The sequence below is a fragment of the Pseudophryne corroboree genome, chromosome 7, assembly GCF_028390025.1.
Source record: "Pseudophryne corroboree isolate aPseCor3 chromosome 7, aPseCor3.hap2, whole genome shotgun sequence".
Lineage (NCBI taxonomy): Eukaryota > Metazoa > Chordata > Amphibia > Anura > Myobatrachidae > Pseudophryne > Pseudophryne corroboree.
In genome coordinates, this window is record NC_086450.1 from 406,935,830 (window position 1) to 406,957,079 (window position 21,250).

Here is a 21,250-nt window from a genome sequence, read left to right on the forward strand (position 1 = left end):
CGAAAATATGTTGCTTGGTGTGAGGCCAGGAAGGCCCCTACAGAGGAATTCCAACTGGGTCGATTCCTGCACTTCCTACAGTCGGGTGTGACTATGGGCCTAAAATTAGGGTCCATAAAGGTCCAGATTTCGTCCCTATCCATTTTCTTTCAAAAAGAACTGGCTTCACTGCCTGAGGTTCTGTTATGCACACCAGTGCCTGCAGGAAAGTACTGGTGTCAGGACTGTTATGCACTCCAGTGCCTGCAGGAATGTACTGGTGTTTGAACTGTTATGCAAAACAAATGGACTTACAGACAGACTGGGGAACATGACATAACGTACACAGAAGGTGATAGGGTAACAAAATACACACAAAGTGAACAGAGAAGCCCAGAGGCTAAGGAACTGGGTATCTCCCTTGTATTAGAACTGCTCAGATGGGAAAAGCAAGATGTTGTGTTTTAATACGTAGAGAACCCGAAATGCTGTTGCTAAGGGCAACAGCAAAACCCTAAAGGGTTACCAACGGGTGTGGCAGTAAACTCCTTGGTCAGAGATGGAATGATAGACACAAGGAGAGTCTCCACAATCCTAATTCTCACTTGCAGTGCACAGGTTCAGTTTACTGCCACTAAACTGACCCCTGACACCTAGCACAGTGAGACAGGATTAGACAGGCAAGTCTTAGAATACAGCCGCAAACTTGCTAAGTTCACAGAGTAGTAACAGAACCCCAGCAAGCTAAACGACTGACTCCAGTCTTACTGCTAGGTCTGGATTGGCAGAGTGTAATACCAAATCCCCAGGCCTATTTGCAGTAAGCAACAAACAAATACAAAGCTACACAGTACTGGCTAACTTTCAGAAACTGACTAACCAACAAAGATTCAGCAGCATCTGCTTACCCTGAGAAGAGGCCTTATAAAGCAGGTGCTGTCCACGCCCCACTCAGACCTCACAGACTGTGAGCACAAAAACCAGCACCGGATCCCCTGCCATGCACAGAGCCTATAACCACTGCACAGCAAAAGACCCGAACCGGAGTATCAGCTGCGCTCAGGTCACTCCGCTAGCACTTGTCTCCCGGTTGCCATGACGACGTGGCAGCACAGGGCAGGAGACCCTAACAGTACCCCCCTCTGACGAGGGGTCAAAGAACCCCTACCACCGGGTTTATCGGGGAACTGCGAGTAGAAAGAGCGTATCAGTCTGGGGGCATGAAGATCACAACTGCGCACCCACGACCGCTCCTCCGGGCCATACCCCTTCCAGTGCACCAAAAATGACAGCCGACCCCGAACCACCTTGGAGTCAAGAATCCTTTCAACAACAAACTCCCTCTGGCCACGTATCAGAAGAGGGGAAGGTCTTCCACTGGAAGAAGGATTACTAATCGCCCGTTTTAAAAGGGAACAATGAAATGTTTTATTGATACCCAAAGAACGGGGCAGATCTAACTGAAATGCCACCGCATTGATAACCCTGGTGATCTTATAAGGGCCGATGAACCGGGGGCCTAACTTATGAGATGGCTGTCTCAACTTCAAATTCTTGGTAGACAACCAGACGAAGTCTCCTAATTTCAAGCTGCAGGGTCTTTTCCGCTTATCAAAAACCCTTTTGGTCACTAATGACACAGACACAAGGGCTTTCTTCACTTTCCGCCAAATACCTCTAAGGACCGAAACCACAGAGGAACCACCAGGCGTGGAGTCCAGGGGGTCAAAAGAATTGGCCTTAGGACGATGCCCATACACACAAAGGAAGGGAGAGATCCCTGTAGCAGAGTGAGCCGCGTTGTTATAGGCAAACTCCGCCATGGACAGATGAGCAACCCAGTCAGTCTGACACTTGGAGACATAACACCTGAGGAACTGCTCCAAGGACTGGTTCACCCTTTCAGTCTGCCCATTAGACTGCGGATGGTAGCCCGACGACAAGCTGACAGAAATCTGGAGATCGGAACAAAATGCCCTCCAGAATTTGGCCACAAACTGGGATCCGCGGTCAGAGACCACATCAAGTGGCAACCCGTGGAGACGCACAACATGCAGCATAAATAATTCAGACAGGCGTCTGGCCGATGGCAGCCCAACCAGTGGAACGAAGTGCGCCATCTTCGAAAACCTGTCAACGACAACCCAGATGGCTGTCATCCCCGAGGATTTGGGCAAGTCCACCACAAAATCCATTGAAATGTGGGTCCATGGCTTAGATGGGATAGAGAGTGGATGTAATGGGCCAACAGGAACCCCTCTAGGAGTCTTATTTCGGGCACAGATGTCACATGCCCGAACCCACTGATCCACATCCTTAGCCACCGAGGGCCACCACACCGCCCTAGATAGCAACTCCCGAGTTCTGGCAATACCCGGGTGACCTGCAGACTTCTTGGCATGGAATTCCAGAAACACTCGCTGTCTTAACCTAGGAGGCACAAACAAAAGACCTACCGGAAGGTCTGGAGGAGCCTGCTCCTGTGCTCTAAGGACTAATGATAAGAGGTCCTGGGTAATGCCCACTTTAATACATGATGGGGAAACAATGGGCAACGGCTCCTCGGTGGTCTCCTGGATTGGAGCAAAACTCCGCGAGAGCGCATCAGCCTTGATGTTTTTTGACCCAGGGCGATATGTTATCAAAAAATTAAAGCGAGCAAAAAACAAAGCCCATCGTGCCTGCCTGGCATTGAGACGCTTCGCTGACTCTAAATATGCCAGATTCTTATGGTCAGTGAGAATTGAGACCACAAACTTAGCCCCCTCAAGCCAGTGTCTCCACTCCTCGAGTGCATCCTTAATAGCCAACAATTCCCGGTTACCCACGTCATAATTCATCTCGGCAGGCGAAAATTTACGGGAAAAGTAAGCACAGGGATGAAGGCGATTATCAGACACTCCCATCTGAGAAAGCACTGCCCCAATACCCATCTCAGAGGCATCCACCTCCACCACAAAAGGACGCTCTGGATCTGGGTGTCGCAGCACCTTGGCCGAAACAAATGCCCTTTTGAGACGGGCAAAAGCCGCTTTAGCCTCACAAGACCAGTGAGCAACATCCGCCCCTTTCTTAGTGAGTGCCACCAAGGGCGCCACTATAGACGAAAATCCAGCGATAAATCGTCTATAAAAATTCGCAAAGCCCAGGAAACGCTGAAGCGCCTTCAAACTAGTGGGCTGCACCCAATCCAGGACTGCCTGTACCTTGGAACCCTCCATTTGGAAACCTTCTGGGGAGATAATATATCCTAGAAATGCGATTTGCTGAACTTCAAATTCGCACTTCTCCAGCTTCGCCCCAAGCCGGTGGTCTCTGAGTTTCTGGAGGACTAAGCGTACATGCTTCCGATGTTCCTCCAGGGAATGGGAGAAGATTAGGATGTCATCTAAGTATACAACTAAGAATCTATCCAAATATTCCCTGAGCACATCATTCATGAAATCCTGGAAGACTGCCGGGGCATTAGAGAGCCCAAAAGGCATCACCAAATATTCATAATGCCCTGAGTGGGTATTAAAGGCAGTCTTCCATTCATTCCCCTCTCTTATTCGGATCAGATTGTACGCACCGCGTAGGTCAATCTTAGAAAAAATGGTGGCAGTACGAAGCTGGTCAAACAAGACCGAAATGAGAGGCAGTGGGTATGAGTTTTTAATCGTGATACGGTTCAATTCCCTGAAGTCGATGCAGGGTCGCAACGAACAGTCCTTTTTACCCACGAAGAAGAACCCCGACCCAACTGGAGACTGTGAAGGTCTGATAAATCCCTTAGCCAAGTTCTCCTGAATGTACTCTGCCATAGCCTGAGTCTCAGGACGTGACAGGGAGTACAACCTGCTCTTGGGAAGCTTAGCATTTGGCAACAAATCAATGGCACAGTCATAGGGGCGATGGGGAGGTAGTACCTCTGCAACTTTTTTGGAGAACACGTCCGCAAAATCTGCATAACACCCGGGCAATCCTGGCAAACTTAGCTGCGAGAGCCTGACTGGAAGGCTCAAGCAACTCCTGAAACAATCAGTACCCCAACTAAGAATCTCCCCAGAGACCCAGTCAAATTGAGGATTGTGGGCCCTTAACCAGGGTAACCCCAACACCAATGGGGCAAAAGTACAGACAGTCACATAAAAGGACAATTTTTCAGAGTGTGTGGCTCCAATAAACAAAGAAATCTGGCTAGTGCAAGAGGTAATTTTACCTTGGGATAATGGTTCCCCGTTTAACCCACAAATCTCAATTTCCGATGCCAAGGGTACTAAGGGAACAGAGTGTTTCAGGGCGAATTGGCGGTCCATAAAAACCCCGTCGGCCCCACTGTCCACAAAGGCCTCAGTCTTGACAGTTTGACCGAGGATCTTCAAGGTCACCGGAATGATAAAAGTCTTCTTGGGAAATTCTGACTTCTGGCCTGACAGGATATTTCCCATCACCCTCAGGCCCTGAAGTTTTCCGGCTTTTCTGGGCATGATACTACCACATGACCTTTATTCCCACAGTACAAACACAACCCCTGCTGTCTCCTCCGCGTCTTCTCACGCGAGGAGAGGCGGGTAGCCCCAATCTGCATAGGCTCCTCGGAAAATTCCTCAGAGTCTGAGGTTCCCTTGGGAAGGAAGGAAATCTCAGTCTCCCTTTCAAGCCTACGCTCTCTCAGCCGTCTATCCACCCGGATGGATAACTGCATGAGCTGATCCAAGCTATCAGGCAAGGGATATTGTACCAGTTGGTCCTTTATCTGGTTAGAAAGACCTCTTCGGTACTGGTGTCTCAGGGCTGGGTCATTCCACTGGGTATCATGGGCCAACCTCCGAAACTCCGTACAGTAAACCTCAACTGGCCTTCGCCCTTGCTTAAGGATCGAAATCTGAGCCTCGGCTGAGGCCGTCTTGTCAGGGTCATCATACAACATGCCCAGTGCCGTAAAAAAAGCATCAACACTTTTAAGCGACGGACAGTCAGGCTGCAACCCATATGCCCAGACCTGTGGGTCTCCTTGTAGCAAGGAAATCACTATGCCCACCCGCTGAATCTCCGACCCAGAAGACTGAGGCCTAAGCCGGAAGTATAGCTTGCAGCTCTCCTTGAAACAAAAGAACTGCGAGCGATCTCCAGAAAAACGATCCGGGAGATTTACTTTCGGCTCCTTAACCCCTGCAGGTGCTGCTGCTGCGGGAGCTCCGCCAGCAGCCTGGGAGGTGTGCATTTTAATGGACAAATCATTAAATTGTCGAGTCAGGACCTGCACCTGATCGACCACCTGTTGCAACGTATTTTGAGGGGTATGCTCCATATTCCCACAAAATTTCAACAGGAGTATTAGGCTGCTGAATATGTTATGCACACCAGTGCCTGCAGGAAAGTACTGGTGTCAGGACTGTTATGCACTCCAGTGCCTGCAGGAATGTACTGGTGTTTGAACTGTTATGCAAAACAAATGGACTTACAGACAGACTGGGGAACATGACATAACGTACACAGAAGGTGATAGGGTAACAAAATACACACAAAGTGAACAGAGAAGCCCAGAGGCTAAGGAACTGGGTATCTCCCTTGTATTAGAACTGCTCAGATGGGAAAAGCAAGATGTTGTGTTTTAATACGTAGAGAACCCGAAATGCTGTTGCTAAGGGCAACAGCAAAACCCTAAAGGGTTACCAACGGGTGTGGCAGTAAACTCCTTGGTCAGAGATGGAATGATAGACACAAGGAGAGTCTCCACAATCCTAATTCTCACTTGCAGTGCACAGGTTCAGTTTACTGCCACTAAACTGACCCCTGACACCTAGCACAGTGAGACAGGATTAGACAGGCAAGTCTTAGAATACAGCCGCAAACTTGCTAAGTTCACAGAGTAGTAACAGAACCCCAGCAAGCTAAACGACTGACTCCAGTCTTACTGCTAGGTCTGGATTGGCAGAGTGTAATACCAAATCCCCAGGCCTATTTGCAGTAAGCAACAAACAAATACAAAGCTACACAGTACTGGCTAACTTTCAGAAACTGACTAACCAACAAAGATTCAGCAGCATCTGCTTACCCTGAGAAGAGGCCTTATAAAGCAGGTGCTGTCCACGCCCCACTCAGACCTCACAGACTGTGAGCACAAAAACCAGCACCGGATCCCCTGCCATGCACAGAGCCTATAACCACTGCACAGCAAAAGACCCGAACCGGAGTATCAGCTGCGCTCAGGTCACTCCGCTAGCACTTGTCTCCCGGTTGCCATGACGACGTGGCAGCACAGGGCAGGAGACCCTAACAGGTTCAGACGTTTGTTAAGGGAGTGCTGCATATTCAGCCTCCTTTTGTGCCACCAGTGGCACCTTGGGATCTTAACGTGGTATTGGCTTTCCTGAAATCCCACTGGTTTGAGCCACTTAAGACGGTGGAGCTAAAGTATCTCACTTGGAAAGTGGTCATGCTGTTGGCCCTAGCCTCAGCTAGGCGTGTGTCAGAATTGGCGGCTTTGTCATGTAAAAGCCCCTATCTTGTTTTCCATATGGACAGGGCAGAATTGCGAACTCATCCGCAGTTTCTGCCAAAGGTGGTGTCATCTTTTCATCTGAACCAACCCATTGTGGTGCCTGCGGCTACTCGTGACTTGGAGGATTCCAAGTTGCTTGATGTAGTCAGGGCTTTGAAGATCTATGTTGCCAGGACGGCTGGAGTCAGGAAGACTGACTCGCTGTTTATCCTGTATGCATCCAACAAGCTGGGTGCTCCTGCTTCAAAGCAAACCATTGCTCGCTGGATCTGTAACACGATTCAGCAGGCTCATTCTGCGGCTGGATTGCCGCATCCAAAATCAGTAAAAGCCCATTCCACTAGGAAGGTGGGCTCTTCTTGGGCGGCTGCCCGAGGGGTCTCGGCATTACAGCTTTGCCGAGCTGCTACTTGGTCGGGTTCAAACACATTTGCAAAGTTCTACAAGTTTGATACCCTGACTGAGGAGGACCTGGTGTTTGCCCATTCGGTGCTGCAGAGTCATCCGCACTCTCCCGCCCGTTTGGGAGCTTTGGTATAATCCCCATGGTCCTTACGGAGTCCCCAGCATCCACTAGGACGTTAGAGAAAATAAGAATTTACTCACCGGTAATTCTATTTCTCGTAGTCCGTAGTGGATGCTGGGCGCCCGTCCCAAGTGCGGACTTTCTGCAATACTTGTATATAGTTATTGCTTAATAAAGGGTTATGTTATGTTGGCATCCATTGGTTGATGCTCTGTTGTTTGTTCATACTGTTAACTGGGTAAGTTTATCACAAGTTATACGGTGTGATTGGTGTGGCTGGTATGAGTCTTACCCTGGATTCCAAAATCCTTTCCTTGTAATGTCAGCTCTTCCGGGCACAGTTTCCTTAACTGAGGTCTGGAGGAGGGGCATAGAGGGAGGAGCCAGTGCACACCAGATAGTACTAAATCTTTCTTTAGCGTGCCCAGTCTCCTGCGGAGCCCGCTATTCCCCATGGTCCTTACGGAGTCCCCAGCATCCACTACGGACTACGAGAAATAGAATTACCGGTGAGTAAATTCTTATTTTCTCCTCTCTTCCTTCTCTTTCTTTCTCCTCTGTCTTCCTTCTCATTATCTCTCATTCTTTCTCCCCTTTTATAACTTTATTTCTCTCCTTTTCTCTTTCTCTTTCAGTCTCTCCTCTTTATTTTTCTCTGACCTCTTCCCTTTTCTTCTGTCATCTTTTTTCCTTCACTCCTTTATCTCTCTCTTCCTATTTCTTTCTCACCTTTTTTCTCATTTTCTCATACTCTTCCACTTTCTCCTCTTTCTTTTTCTCTCACATCTCTCTTCCCTTTCCTTATTTCTTTCTCTCCCTCCTATCTTTTTCTCTCTCTCCTATATATTTATTCCTCTCTCCCTTCTATCACTTCTCCTGCCATTAATGCCCAGAGTCAGAGTAAGGCCAAGCCAGGGCTCTCTCTTCTTGACTTAGAAACAGGAAATGCACTGTCCACACCATAGTGAGAACAGGGGGTGTTTACTGATGGGAAGGGATTCTGTGTACGTGTTCTCGTGTTCAGCCGTGTTTGTGCTTCAAGCACATTCATAAACACTCATCACATATAATAAACATCTATAAAAAGACAAATCTATCTGGGCATGCCAAGATACAAAGGTCACAAGACAATTTATGAAGAACGACCCTGTTTTACATCTGCTCATCATTTACTGATTTCATATTTAAATTATTTACTTTAATTTGTAAGGATACAAACATGGATCCTGAGATTTGATAAGGAATTATTGAGAAAAGGGTTACTAATCAGTGTCCTTAATGTTTTCTTTATATAATTCATCTTTTGCCATTAGCAATATTTTAGTAGTATCTTGGTAGAGTTTTTATATAATTTATGATCTCATCACTATTAACAACAGTGGCAGCTATGTGCTATTTTACCATCTGTTAAAGATTAAGGAGGATATAAAATGAAGTGCTGTTTTTTCGACTGGTCGAAAAAAATGGCAGTAATTCGACAGGGTATTCAATTGCAGGCATTTTCGCCTGATTTTTAATCCATTTTTGCCCATGCTGTTTCCCTTTTTTTTGTTTTGTTTTTTAATCGGCATGGGCGAAAATGCACCAAAAATGAGCAAAAACGCCCCACAAATTCGCCAAAACACGTGTATCGGCAGCGAATTCACCAATACGCGTGGTCGAAAAAACAGCACTAATTGAATACCCCCCTAATGCTTTAAATGACTTTGTGCAGGTTGAGTCTCCCATATCCGAAGTGATTGGGTATTTTGGATTTAGAAGTTTTCCGTAGTTTGGAATATTTGCATACCACGAAATGCATTTTATGTTCATATACACCTTATACACATAACCTGACGCTAAATTTCTACAATACTAGTTACCAGCCCGTCTAAATGACGTACCAAACATAACAGTAATGTCAGCGCTGGCTGTGCGCACCCGAACTGAGCAACACTTGAATTGCTCTGTCAGATGCCAGCGAGCAAAACACTTGAATTCCCCCCATAGAGGTGAGGAGCAGCGTTAACCTTTTATTTTCTCTATCGTCCTAGTGGATGCTGGGGTTCCTGAAAGGACCATGGGGAATAGCGGCTCCGCAGGAGACAGGGCACAAAAAGTAAAGCTTTAGGATCAGGTGGTGTGCACTGGCTCCTCCCCCTATGACCCTCCTCCAAGCCTCAGTTAGATTTTTGTGCCCGGCCGAGAAGGGTGCAATCTAGGTGGCTCTCCTAAAGAGCTGCTTAGAAAAGTTTAGCTTAGGTTTTTTATTTTACAGTGAGTCCTGCTGGCAACAGGATCACTGCAACGAGGGACTTAGGGGAGAAGAAGTGAACTCACCTGCGTGCAGGATGGATTGGCTTCTTTGGCTACTGGACATTAGCTCCAGAGGGACGATCACAGGTACAGCCTGGATGGTCACCGGAGCCTCGCCGCCGGCCCCTTGCAGATGCTGAAAAGAGAAGAAGGTCCAGAATCGGCGGCAGAAGACTCCTCAGTCTTCTTAAGGTAGCGCACAGCACTGCAGCTGTGCGCCATTGCTCTCAGCACACTTCACACGGCAGTCACTGAGGGTGCAGGGCGCTGGGAGGGGGGCGCCCTGGGAGGCAATGTAAACCTATTTTTTGGCAAAAAATACCTCACATATAGCCTCCGGGGGCTATATGGAGATATTTAACCCCTGCCAGAATCCGTTGAAGAGCGGGAGACGAGCCCGCCGAAAAAGGGGCGGGGCCTATCTCCTCAGCACACAGCGCCATTTTCCCTCACAGAAAGGCTGGAGGGAAGGCTCCCAGGCTCTCCCCTGCACTGCACTACAGAAACAGGGTTAAAACAGAGAGGGGGGGCACTAATTTGGCGTTAGAAATATATAAAAAGATGCTATAAGGGAAAACACTTATATAAGGTTGTCCCTATATAATTATAGCGTTTTTTGGTGTGTGCTGGCAAACTCTCCCTCTGTCTCTCCAAAGGGCTAGTGGGTCCTGTCCTCTATCAGAGCATTCCCTGTGTGTGTGCTGTGTGTCGGTACGTGTGTGTCGACATGTATGAGGACGATGTTGGTGAGGAGGCGGAGCAATTGCCTGTAATGGTGATGTCACTCTCTAGGGAGTCGACACCGGAATGGATGGCTTATTTAGGGAATTACTTGATAATGTCAACACGCTGCAAGGTCGGTTGACGACATGAGACGGCCGACAAACAATTAGTACCGGTCCAGACGTCTCAAAAACACCGTCAGGGGTTTTAAAACGCCCGTTTACCTTAGTCGGTCGACACAGACACAGACACGGACACTGAATCCAGTGTCGACGGTGAATAAACAAACGTATTCCTTATTAGGGCCACACGTTAAGGGCAATGAAGGAGGGGTTACATATTTCTGATACTACAAGTACCACAAAAGAGGGTATTATGTGGGATGTGAAAAAACTACCTGTAGTTTTTCCTGAATCAGATAAATTAAATGAAGTGTGTGATGATGCGTGGGTTCCCCCCGATAGAAAATTATTGGCGGTATACCCTTCCCCGCCAGAAGTTAGGGCGCGTTGGGAAACACCCCTTAGGGTGGATAAGGCGCTCACACGCTTATCAAAACAAGTGGCGGTACCGTCTATAGATAGGGCCGTCCTCAAGGAACCAGCTGACAGGAGGCTGGAAAATATCATATAAAAGTATATACACACATACTGGTGTTATACTGCGACCAGCGATCGCCTCAGCCTGGATGTGCAGAGCTGGGGTGGCTTGGTCGGATTCCCTGACTAAAAATATTGATACCCTTGACAGGGACAGTATTTTATTGACTATAGAGCATTTAAAGGATGCATTTCTATATATGCGAGATGCACAGAGGGATATTTGCACTCTGGCATCAAGAGTAAGTGCGATGTCCATATCTGCCAGAAGATGTTTATGGACACGACAGTGGTCAGGTGATGCAGATTCCAAACGGCACAAAGGTGTATTGCCGTATAAAGGAAGAGGAGTTATTTGTGGTCGGTCCATCGGACCTGGTGGCCACGGCAACTGCTGGAAAATCCACCGGTTTTACCCTAAGTCACATCTCTGCAGAAAAAGACACCGTCTTTTCAGCCTCAGTCCTTTCGTCCCTATAAGAGTCATATTTGCCCAGGGATAGAGGAAAGGGAAGAAGACTGCAGCAGGCAGCCCATTCCCAGGAACAGAAGCCTTCCACCGCTTCTGCCAAGCTCTCAGCATGACGCTGGGACCGTACAGGACCCTTGGATCCTACAAGTAGTACCCCAGGGGTACAGATTGGAATGTCGAAACGTTTCCCCCTCGCAGGCTCCTGAAGTCTGCTTTACCAAGGTCTCCCTCCGACTAGGAGGCAGTATGGAAAAAAATTCACAAGCTGTATTCCCAGCAGGTGATAATCAAATTACCCCTCCTACAACAAGGAAAGGGGTATTATTCCACACTATATTGTGGTACTGAAGCCAGAAGGCTAGGTGAGACCTATTCTAAATCTAAAAAAATTTGAACACTTACAAAGGTTCAAAGCAAGAGGGAGTCACTCAGAGCAGTGATAACGAACCAGGAAGAAGGGGACTATATAGTGTCCCGGGACATCAGGGATGCTTACCTCCATGTCCCAAATTTGCCCTTCTCACTAAGGGTACCTCAGGTTCGTGGTATAGAACTGTCACTATCAGTTTCAGACGCTGCCGTTTGGATTGTCCACGGCACCCCGGGTCTTTACCAAGGTAATGGCCGAAATGATGATTCTTCTTCGAAGAAAAGGCGTCTTAAATTACCCCTTACTTGGACGATCTCCTGATAAGGGCAAAGTCCAGGGAACAGTTGGAGGTCGGAGTAGCACTATCTCGGATACTGCTACAACAGCACGGGTGGATTCTAAATATTCCAAAATCGCAGCTGATCCTGACGACACGTCTGCTGTGCCTAGGGATGATTCTGGACACAGTCCAGAAAAAGGTGTTTCTCCCGGAAGAGAAAGCCAGGGAGTTATCCGAGCTAGTCAAGAACCTCCTAAAACCAGGAAAAGTGTCAGTGCATCATTGCACAAGGGTCCTGGTAAAAATGGTGGCTTCCTACGAAGCAATTCCATTCGGCAGATTTCACGCAAGAACTTTTCAGTGGGATCTGCTGGACAAATGGTCCGGATCGCATCTTCAGATGCATCAGCGGATAACCCTATATCCAAGGACAAGGGTGTCTCTCCTGTGGTGGTTACAGAGTGCTCATCTTCTAGAGGGCCGCAGATTCGGCATTCAGGATTGGATGCTGGTGACCACGGAGGCCAGCCCGAGAGGCTGGGGAGCAGTCACACAAGGAAAAAATTTCCAGGGAGTGTGATCAAGTCTGGAGACTTTTCTCCACATAAATATACTGGAGCTAAGGGTAAATTTATAATGCTCTAAGCTTAGCAAGACCTCTGCTTCAAGGTCAGCCGGTATTGATCCAGTGGGAAAAACATCACGGCAGTCGCCCACGTAAACAGACAGGGCGGCACAAGAAGCAGGAGGGCAATGGCAAAAACTGCAAGGACTTTTCGCTGGGCGGAAAATCATGTGATAGCACTGTCAGCAGTGTTTCATTCCGGGAGTGGAAACTGGGAAGCAGACTTCCTCAGCAGGCACGACCTCCACCCGGGAGAGTGGAAAATTCATCGGGAAGTTTTTCCACATGATTGTGAACCGTTGGGAAATACCAAGGTGGACATGATGGCGTCCCGTCTGAACAAAAAACGGGACAGGTATTGCGCCAGGTCAAGAGACCCTCAGGCAATAGCTGTGGACGTTCTGGTAACACCGTGGGTGTACCAGTCGGTGTATGTGTTCCCTACTCTGCTTCTCATACCCAAGGTACTGAGAATTATAAGACGTAGAGGAGTAAGAACTATACTCATGGCTCCGGATTGGCCAAGAAGGACTTGGTACCCGGAACTTCAAGAGATGCTCACAGAGGACTTATGGCCTCTGCCGCTAAGAAGGGACTTGCTTCAGCAAGTACCATGTCTGTTCCAAGACTTACCGCAGCCGCGTTTGACGGCATGGCGGTGGAACGCCGGATCCTAAGGGAAAAAGGCATTCCGGAAGAGGTCATTCCTACCCTGGTCAAAGCCAGGAAGGAGGTGACCGCACAACATTATCACCACATGTGGCGAAAATATGTTGCGTGGTGTGAGGCCAGGAAGGCCCCACGAAGAAATTTCAACTCGGTCGATTCCTGCATTTCCTGCAAACAGGAGTGTCTATGGGCCTCAAATTGGGGCCCATTAAGGTTCAAATTTCGGCCCTGTCGATTTTCTTCCAGAAAGAATTGGCTTCAGTTCCTGAAGTCCAGAAGTTTGTCAAGGGAGTATTGCATATACAACCCCCTTTTGTGCCTCCAGTGGCACTGTGGGATCTCAACGTAGTTCTGGGATTCCTCAAATCACATTGGTTTAAAACCAGTCAAATCTGTGGATTTGAAGCATCTCACATGAAAAGTGACCATGCTCTTGGCCCTGGCCTGGGCCAGGCGAGTGTCAAATTGGTGTTTTTTTTCTCAAAAAAGCCCATATCTGTTTGTCCATTCGGACAGGGCAGAGCTGCGGACTCGTCCCCAGTTCTCTCCCTAAGTTGGTGTCAGTGTTTCACCTGAACCAGCTTATTGTGGTGCCTTGCGCCTACTAGGGACTTGGAGGACTCCAAGTTGCTGGATGTTGTCAGGGCCCTGAAAGTATAGGTTCCAGGACGGCTGGAGTCAGGAAAACTGACTTGCTGTTATCCTGTATGCACCCAACAAACTGGGTGCTCTTGCTTCTAAGCAGACTATTGCTAGTTGGATGTGTAATACAATTCAGCTTGCACATTCTGTGGCAGGCCTGCCACAGCCAAAATATGTAAATGCCCACTCCACAAGGAAGGTGGGCTCATCTTGGGCGGCTGCCCGAGGGGTCTCGGCATTACAACTTTGCCGAGCTGCTACTTGGTCAGGGGCAAACACATTTGCAAAATTCTACAAATTTGATACCCTGGCTGAGGAGGACCTGGAGTTCTCTCATTCGGTGCTGCAGAGTCATCCACACTCTCCCGCCCGTTTGGGAGCTTTGGTATAATCCCCATGGTCCTTTCAGGAACCCCAGCATCCACTAGGACGATAGAGAAAATAAGAATTTACTTACCGATAATTCTATTTCTCGGAGTCCGTAGTGGATGCTGGGCGCCCATCCCAAGTGCGGATTATCTGCATTACTTGTACATAGTTACAAAAAATCGGGTTATTATTGTTGTGAGCCATCTTTCAGAGGCTCCGCTGTTATCATACTGTTAACTGGGTTCAGATCACAGGTTGTACAGTGTGATTGGTGTGGCTGGTATGAGTCTTACCCGGGATTCAAAATCCTTCCTTATTGTGTACGCTCGTCCGGGCACAGTATCCTAACTGAGGCTTGGAGGAGGGTCATAGGGGGAGGAGCCAGTGCACACCACCTGATCCTAAAGCTTTACTTTTTGTGCCCTGTCTCCTGCGGAGCCGCTATTCCCCATGGTCCTTTCAGGAACCCCAGCATCCACTACGGACTCCGAGAAATAGAATTATCGGTAAGTAAATTCTTATTATATAGGCTTTTGAATAATTTTGTGCTTGAAACAAAGTCTGTGTACATCAGAAAGCAAAGCTGTCACTATCTCAAAGTATTTAGAATTTTGTAATATTTGGATAGTGGATTTTTGGCTATATGGGACTCAACCTGTATGGAATAGTGCAAAGGGTGGATTAATCATCAGTACTGGAAATAGGTGGACAAATGGATTGAATGACCCCTGTTTGTATATTATTGACAATGTTTAATGTGTAGACTACATATCTTTATTTCTGTGAATGAAGCGAAGAGGGTGATACTGTAGGCAATATTAAAGTACATGGATTAAACAAAGATATAAAAGTTGTCTACATTGGGTACACTAATAGGAAACAATTAAAATAAAATATAACCTTATTGTTCCAATTAAAATTGGTAACCATGTATATTGTCTTCATTATAGTGAAACAGTCTGGGAAAACATGGCACGTATGTGCGTCAAGACAAGACGACTCGATGTTGCCAAAGTGTGCCTGGGAAAAATGGGCCACGCCAGAGGAGCCAAGGCATTGCGAGAAGCAGAGCAGGAGCCGGAGATAGAGGCCAGAGTGGCTATGTTAGCCATACAGCTGGGCATGCTGGTAGGAGATTGTCTTCACACTGACATTGACTTCAACAGATAGCAACACCAGCATATACAGTAAAAGGACATATATGAGATTATGATACTAGAGATCATTAATACCCCTTTCACACCGCTCAAATAACCCAATATCGACCTGGCATATTGCCGGGACGACACGGGTCAGCATGCGGTGTGAAAGCGCCATAGTTGAAATCCCGGGTCGACTGACCTGGCAATTCAACCCGGAAATAAAACAGTGTTATTCCCTGGTTGAATACCGGGTCAATGACAGCGTAAACGGGCTCCCGGGTCGATGAAACCCAGGACCCGTTCACTACAACAGGGAGAGGCGGCGCGGAGATGAGCTCCCACTGCCAGCTCTGCCCCCCGCTGCCATGGCAACCCGCCCAGCATATTGCCGGGTCAGGGAAGCCAGCAGTAGCGTCCAATGCCGGATCCCACTCGGGAAGGACCCGTTTCAAATTCCCGGGTGGGTTCCGGCATTGGCGATGTGAAAGGGGTGTAAGGATTTCGGTGACCATTGAAAAACATTAAGCTGCAGGTCAAGTGATATTGTAAAGGTAATGGTCAAGTAGACTTCTCATATACTTATACATTAAGGAGGGAGTATATTCTTTTCTCTAACGTCCTAAGTGGATGCTGGGGACTCCGTAAGGACCATGGGGAATAGCGGCTCCGCAGGAGACTGGGCACATCTAAAGAAAGCTTTAGGACTATCTGGTGTGCACTGGCTCCTCCCCCTATGACCCTCCTCCAAGCCTCAGTTAGATCTTTGTGCCCGAACGAGAAGGGTGCACACTAGGGGCTCTCCTGAGCTTCTTAGTGAAAGTTTTAGTTTAGGTTTTTTATTTTCAGTGAGACCTGCTGGCAACAGGCTCACTGCATCGAGGGACTAAGGGGAGAAGAAGCGAACTCACCTGCGTGCAGAGTGGATTGGGCTTCTTAGGCTACTGGACATTAGCTCCAGAGGGACGATCACAGGCCCAGCCTGGATGGGTCCCAGAGCCGCGCCGCCGGCCCCCTTACAGAGCCAGAAGGCAGAAGAGGTCCGGAAAATCGGCGGCAGAAGACGTCCTGTCTTCAACAAGGTAGCGCACAGCACTGCAGCTGTGCGCCATTGCTCTCAGCACACTTCACACTCCGGTCACTGAGGGTGCAGGGCGCTGGGGGGGGCGCCCTGAGACGCAATAAAAAACACCTTGGATGGCAAAAAATGCATCACATATAGCTCCTGGGCTATATGGATGCATTTAACCCCTGCCAGAATACATAGAAAAACGGGAGATAAGGCCGCCGATAAGGGGGCGGAGCCTATCTCCTCAGCACACTGGCGCCATTTTCCCTCACAGCTCCGTTGGAGGGAAGCTCCCTGTCTCTCCCCTGCAGTCACTACACTACAGAAAGGGTTAAAAAAGAGAGGGGGGGCACTAATTATGCGCAGTATTAAAGATACAGCGGCTATAAGGGGAAAAACACTTATATAAGGTTATCCCTGTATATATATATAGCGCTCTGGTGTGTGCTGGCAAACTCTCCCTCTGTCTCCCCAAAGGGCTAGTGGGGTCCTGTCCTCTATCAGAGCATTCCCTGTGTGTGTGCTATATGTCGGTACGTTTGTGTCGACATGTATGAGGAGAAAAATGATGTGGAGACGGAGCAGATTGCCTGTAATAGTGATGTCACCCCCTAGGGGGTCGACACCTGAGTGGATGAACTGTTGGAAGGAATTACGTGACAGTGTCAGCTCTGTATAAAAGACAGTGGTTGACATGAGACAGCCGGCTACTCAGCTTGGGCCTGTCCAGACGTCTCATAGGCCGTCAGGGGCTCTAAAGCGCCCGTTACCTCAGATGGCAGATATAGACGCCGACACGGATACTGACTCCAGTGTCGACGGTGAAGAGACAAATGTGACTTCCAGTAGGGCCACACGTTACATGATTGAGGCAATGAAAAATGTTTTACACATTTCTGATAATACGAGTACCACCAAAAAGGGGTATTATGTTCGGTGAGGAAAAACTACCTGTAGTTTTCCTGAATCAGAGAAATTAAATGAGGTGTGTGATGATGCGTGGTTTTCCCCCGATAACAACTGATAATTTCTAAAATGTTATTGGCATTATATCCTTTCCCGCCAGAGGTTAGGGTGCGTTGGGAAACACCCCCTAGGGTGGATAAAGCGCTCACACGCTTGTAAGGGCTCTACCCTCTCCTGAGATGGCCGCCCTTAAGGATCCTGCTGATAGAAAGCAGGAGGGTATCCTAAAATGTATTTACACACATACTGGTGTTATACTGCGACCAGCAATCGCCTCAGCCTGGATGTGCAGTGCTGGGTTGGCGTGGTCGGATTCCCTGACTAAAAATATTGATACCCTAGATAGGGACAGTATATTTTTGCCTATAGAGCATTTAAAAGATGCATTTCTATATATGCGTGATGCACAGCGGAATATTTGCCGACTGGCATCAAGTCTAAGTGCGTTGTCCATTTCTACCAGTAGAAGGTTATGGACACGTCAGTGGTCAGGTGATGCGTATTCCAAACGGCATTTGGAAGTATTGCCTTATTAAAGGGAGGAGTTATTTGGGGTCGGTCTTTCAGACCTGGTGGCCACGGCAACAGCTGGGAAATCCACGTTTGTACCCCAGGTCGCCTCTCAACATGAGAAGACACCGTATTATCAGGCGCAGTCTTTTCGTGGACAAGCGGGCAAAAGGTTCCTCATTTCTGCCCCGTGACAGAGGGAGAGGAAAAAGGCTGCAGAAATCAGCCAGTTCCCAGGAACAGAAACCCTCTCCCGCCTCTGCCAAGCCCTCAGTATGACGCTGGGGCTTTACAAGCAGAATCAGGCACGGTGGGGGGCCCGTCTCAATGAATTTCAGCGCGCAGTGGGCTCACTCGCAAGTAGACCCCTGGATCCTTCAGGTGATATCTCAGGGGTACAAATTAGAATTCGAGACGTCTCCCCCTCGCCGTTTCCTAAAGTCGGCCTTACCGATGTCTCCTTCTGACAGGGAGACAGTTTTGGAAGCCATTCACAAGCTGTATTCCCAGCAGGTGATAATCAAGGTACCCCTCCTGCAACAGGGAACGGGGTATTATTCCACACTGTTGTGGTACCGAAGCCGGACGGCTCGGTGAGACCGATTCTAAATCTAAAATCTTTGAACACTTACATACAGAGGTTCAAATTCAAGATTGAGTCACTCAGAGCAGTGATTGCGAACCTGGAAGAAGGGGACTACATGATGTCTCGGGACATCAAGAATGCTTACCTTCATGTCAAAATTTACCCTTCTCATCAAGGGTACCTCAGGTTTATGGTACAGAACTGTCACTATCAGTTCAGACGCTGCCGTATGGATGGTCCACGGCACCCCGGGTCTTTACCAAGGTAATGGCCGAAATGATGATATTCCTTCGAAGGAAGGGAATTTTAGTTATCCCTTACTTGGACGATTCCCTGATAAGGGTAAGATCCAGGGAACAGTTGGAGGTCGGTGTAGCACTGTCTCAGGTAGTGTTGCGGCAGCACGATTGGATTCTCAATATTCCAAAATCGCAGCTGGTTCCGACGACTTGTCTTCTGTTCCTAGGGATGATCCTGGACACAGTCCAGAAAAAGGTGTTTCTCCCGGAGGAGAAAGCCAGGGAGTTATCCGAGCTAGTCAGGAACCTCCTAAAACCGAGCCAAGTCTCAGTGCATCAATGCACAAGGGTTCTGGGTAAAATGGTGGCTTCCTACGAAGCAATCCCATTCGGCAGATTCCACGCAAGAACTTTCCAGTGGGACCTGCTGGACAAATGGTCCTGGTCGCATCTTCAGATGCATCAGCGGATAACCCTGTCACCAAGGACAAGGGTGTCCCTCCTGTGGTGGTTGCAGAGTGCTCATCTTCTAGAGGGCCGCAGATTCGGCATTCAGGACTGGGTCCTGGTGACCACGGATGCCAGCCTGCGAGGCTGGGGAGCAGTCACACAGGGAAGGAATATCCAGGGCTTATGGTCAAGCCTGGAGACATCACTTCACATAAATATCCTGAAGCTAAGGGCCATTTACAATGCTCTAAGCTTAGCAAGACCTCTGCTTCAAGGTCAGCCGGTGTTGATCCAGTCGGACAACATCACGGCAGTCACCCACGTAAACAGACAGGGTGGCACAAGAAGCAGGAGGGCAATGGCAGAAGCTGCAAGGATTCTTCGCTGGGCGGAAAATCATGTGATAGCACTGTCAGCAGTATTCATTCCGGGAGTGGACAACTGGGAAGCAGACTTCCTCAGCACGACCTCCACCCGGGAGAGTGGGGACTTCACCCAGAAGTCTTCCACATGATTATAAACCGTTGGGAAAAACTCGACAGGTATTGCGCCAGGTCAAGGGACCCTCAGGCAATAGCTGTAGACGCTCTGGTAACACCGTGGGTGTACCAGTCAGTGTATGTGTTCCCTCCTCTGCCTCTCATAACCAAGGTACTGAGATTGATAAGATGGAGAGGAGTAAGCACTATATTCGTGGCTCCGGATTGGCCAAGAAGGACTTGGTAACCGGAACTTCAAGAGATGCTCACGGAGGATCCGTGGCCTCTACCTCTAAGAAGGGACCTGCTCCAGCAAGGACCCTGTCTGTTCCAAGACTTACCGCGGCTGCGTTTGACGGCATGGCGGTTGAACGCCGGATCCTGAAGGAAAAAAGGCATTCCGGATGAAGTCATCCCTATCCTGATCAAAGCCAGGAAGGATGTAACCGCAAAACATTATCACCGCATTTGGCGAAAATATGTTGCGTGGTGCGAGGCCAGTAAGGCCCGACGGAGGAAATTCAACTGGGTCGATTCCTACATTTCCTGCATTTCCTGCAAACAGGAGTGTCTATGGGCCTGAAATTGGGGTCCATTAAGGTTCAAATTTCGGCCCTGTCAATTTTCTTCCAAAAAGAACTAGCTTCAGTCCCTGAAGTTCAGACGTTTGTAAAAGGGGTACTGCATATACAGCCTCCTTTTGTGCCTCCAGTGGCACTTTGGGATATCAATGTAGTTTTTGGGTTCCAAAAGTCACATTGGTTTGAACCACTTAAATCTGTGGAGTTAAAATATCTCACATGGAAAGTGGTCATGCTGTTGGCCCTGGCCTGGGCCAGGCGCGTGTCAGAATTGGCGGCTTTATCCTGTAAAAGCCCTTATCTGATTTTCCATTCGGACAGGGCGGAATTGAGGACTCGTCCTCAGTTTCTCCCTAAGGTGGTTTCAGCGTTTCACCTGAACCAACCTATTGTGGTGCCTGCGGCTACTAGGGACTTGGAGGATTCCAAGTTGCTAGACGTTGTCAGGGCCCTGAAAATATATGTTTCCAGGACGGCTGGAGTCAGGAAAACTGACTCGCTGTTTATCCTGTATGCACCCAACAAGCTGGGTGCTCCTGCTTCTAAGCAGACTATTGCTCGTTGGATTTGTAGTACAATTCAGCTTGCACATTCTGTGGCAGGCCTGCCACAGCCAAAAATCTGTAAATGCCCACTCCACAAGGAAGGTGGGCTCATCTTGGGCGGCTGCCCGAGGGGTCTCGGCTTTACAACTTTGCCGAGCAGCTACTTGGTCAGGAACAAATACGTTTGTAAAATTCTACAAAATTGATACCCTGGCTGAGGAGGACCTGGAGTTCTCTCATTGGTGCTGCAGAGTCATCCGCACTCTCCCGCCCGTTTGGGAGCTTTGGTATAATCCCCATGGTCCTTACGGAGTCCCCAGCATCCACTTAGGACGTTAGAGAAAATAAGAATTTACTTACCGATAATTCTATTTCTCGTAGTCCGTAGTGGATGCTGGGCGCCCATCCCAAGTGCGGATTGTCTGCAATACTGGTACATAGTTATTGTTACCAAAAAATCGGGTTATTGCTGTAGTGAGCCATCTTTTCTAGAGGCTCCTCTGTTATCATGCTGTTAACTGGGTTCAGAACACAAGTTGTACGCTGTGATTGGTGTGGCTGGTATGAGTCTTACCCGGGATTCAAAATCCCTCCTTATTGTGTACGCTCGTCCGGGCACAGTATCCTAACTGAGGCTTGGAGGAGGGTCA

General features: G+C 48.4%; 1 protein-coding gene across 5 annotated transcripts in view; it reads left to right on the forward strand.

Annotated features, from left to right (window-relative positions):
- The window catches only part of IFT140 (intraflagellar transport 140), a 364,909-nt gene that overhangs the window by 257,719 nt on the left and 85,940 nt on the right, over nucleotides 1-21,250 (forward strand). For all 5 annotated transcript variants that reach the window (XM_063934664.1, XM_063934666.1, XM_063934665.1 and 2 more), the window contains one exon: nucleotides 14,987-15,164. In XM_063934664.1, coding sequence (XP_063790734.1) covers nucleotides 14,987-15,164 — 178 coding nt within the window. The remainder of the gene's footprint in view (nucleotides 1-14,986; nucleotides 15,165-21,250) is intronic.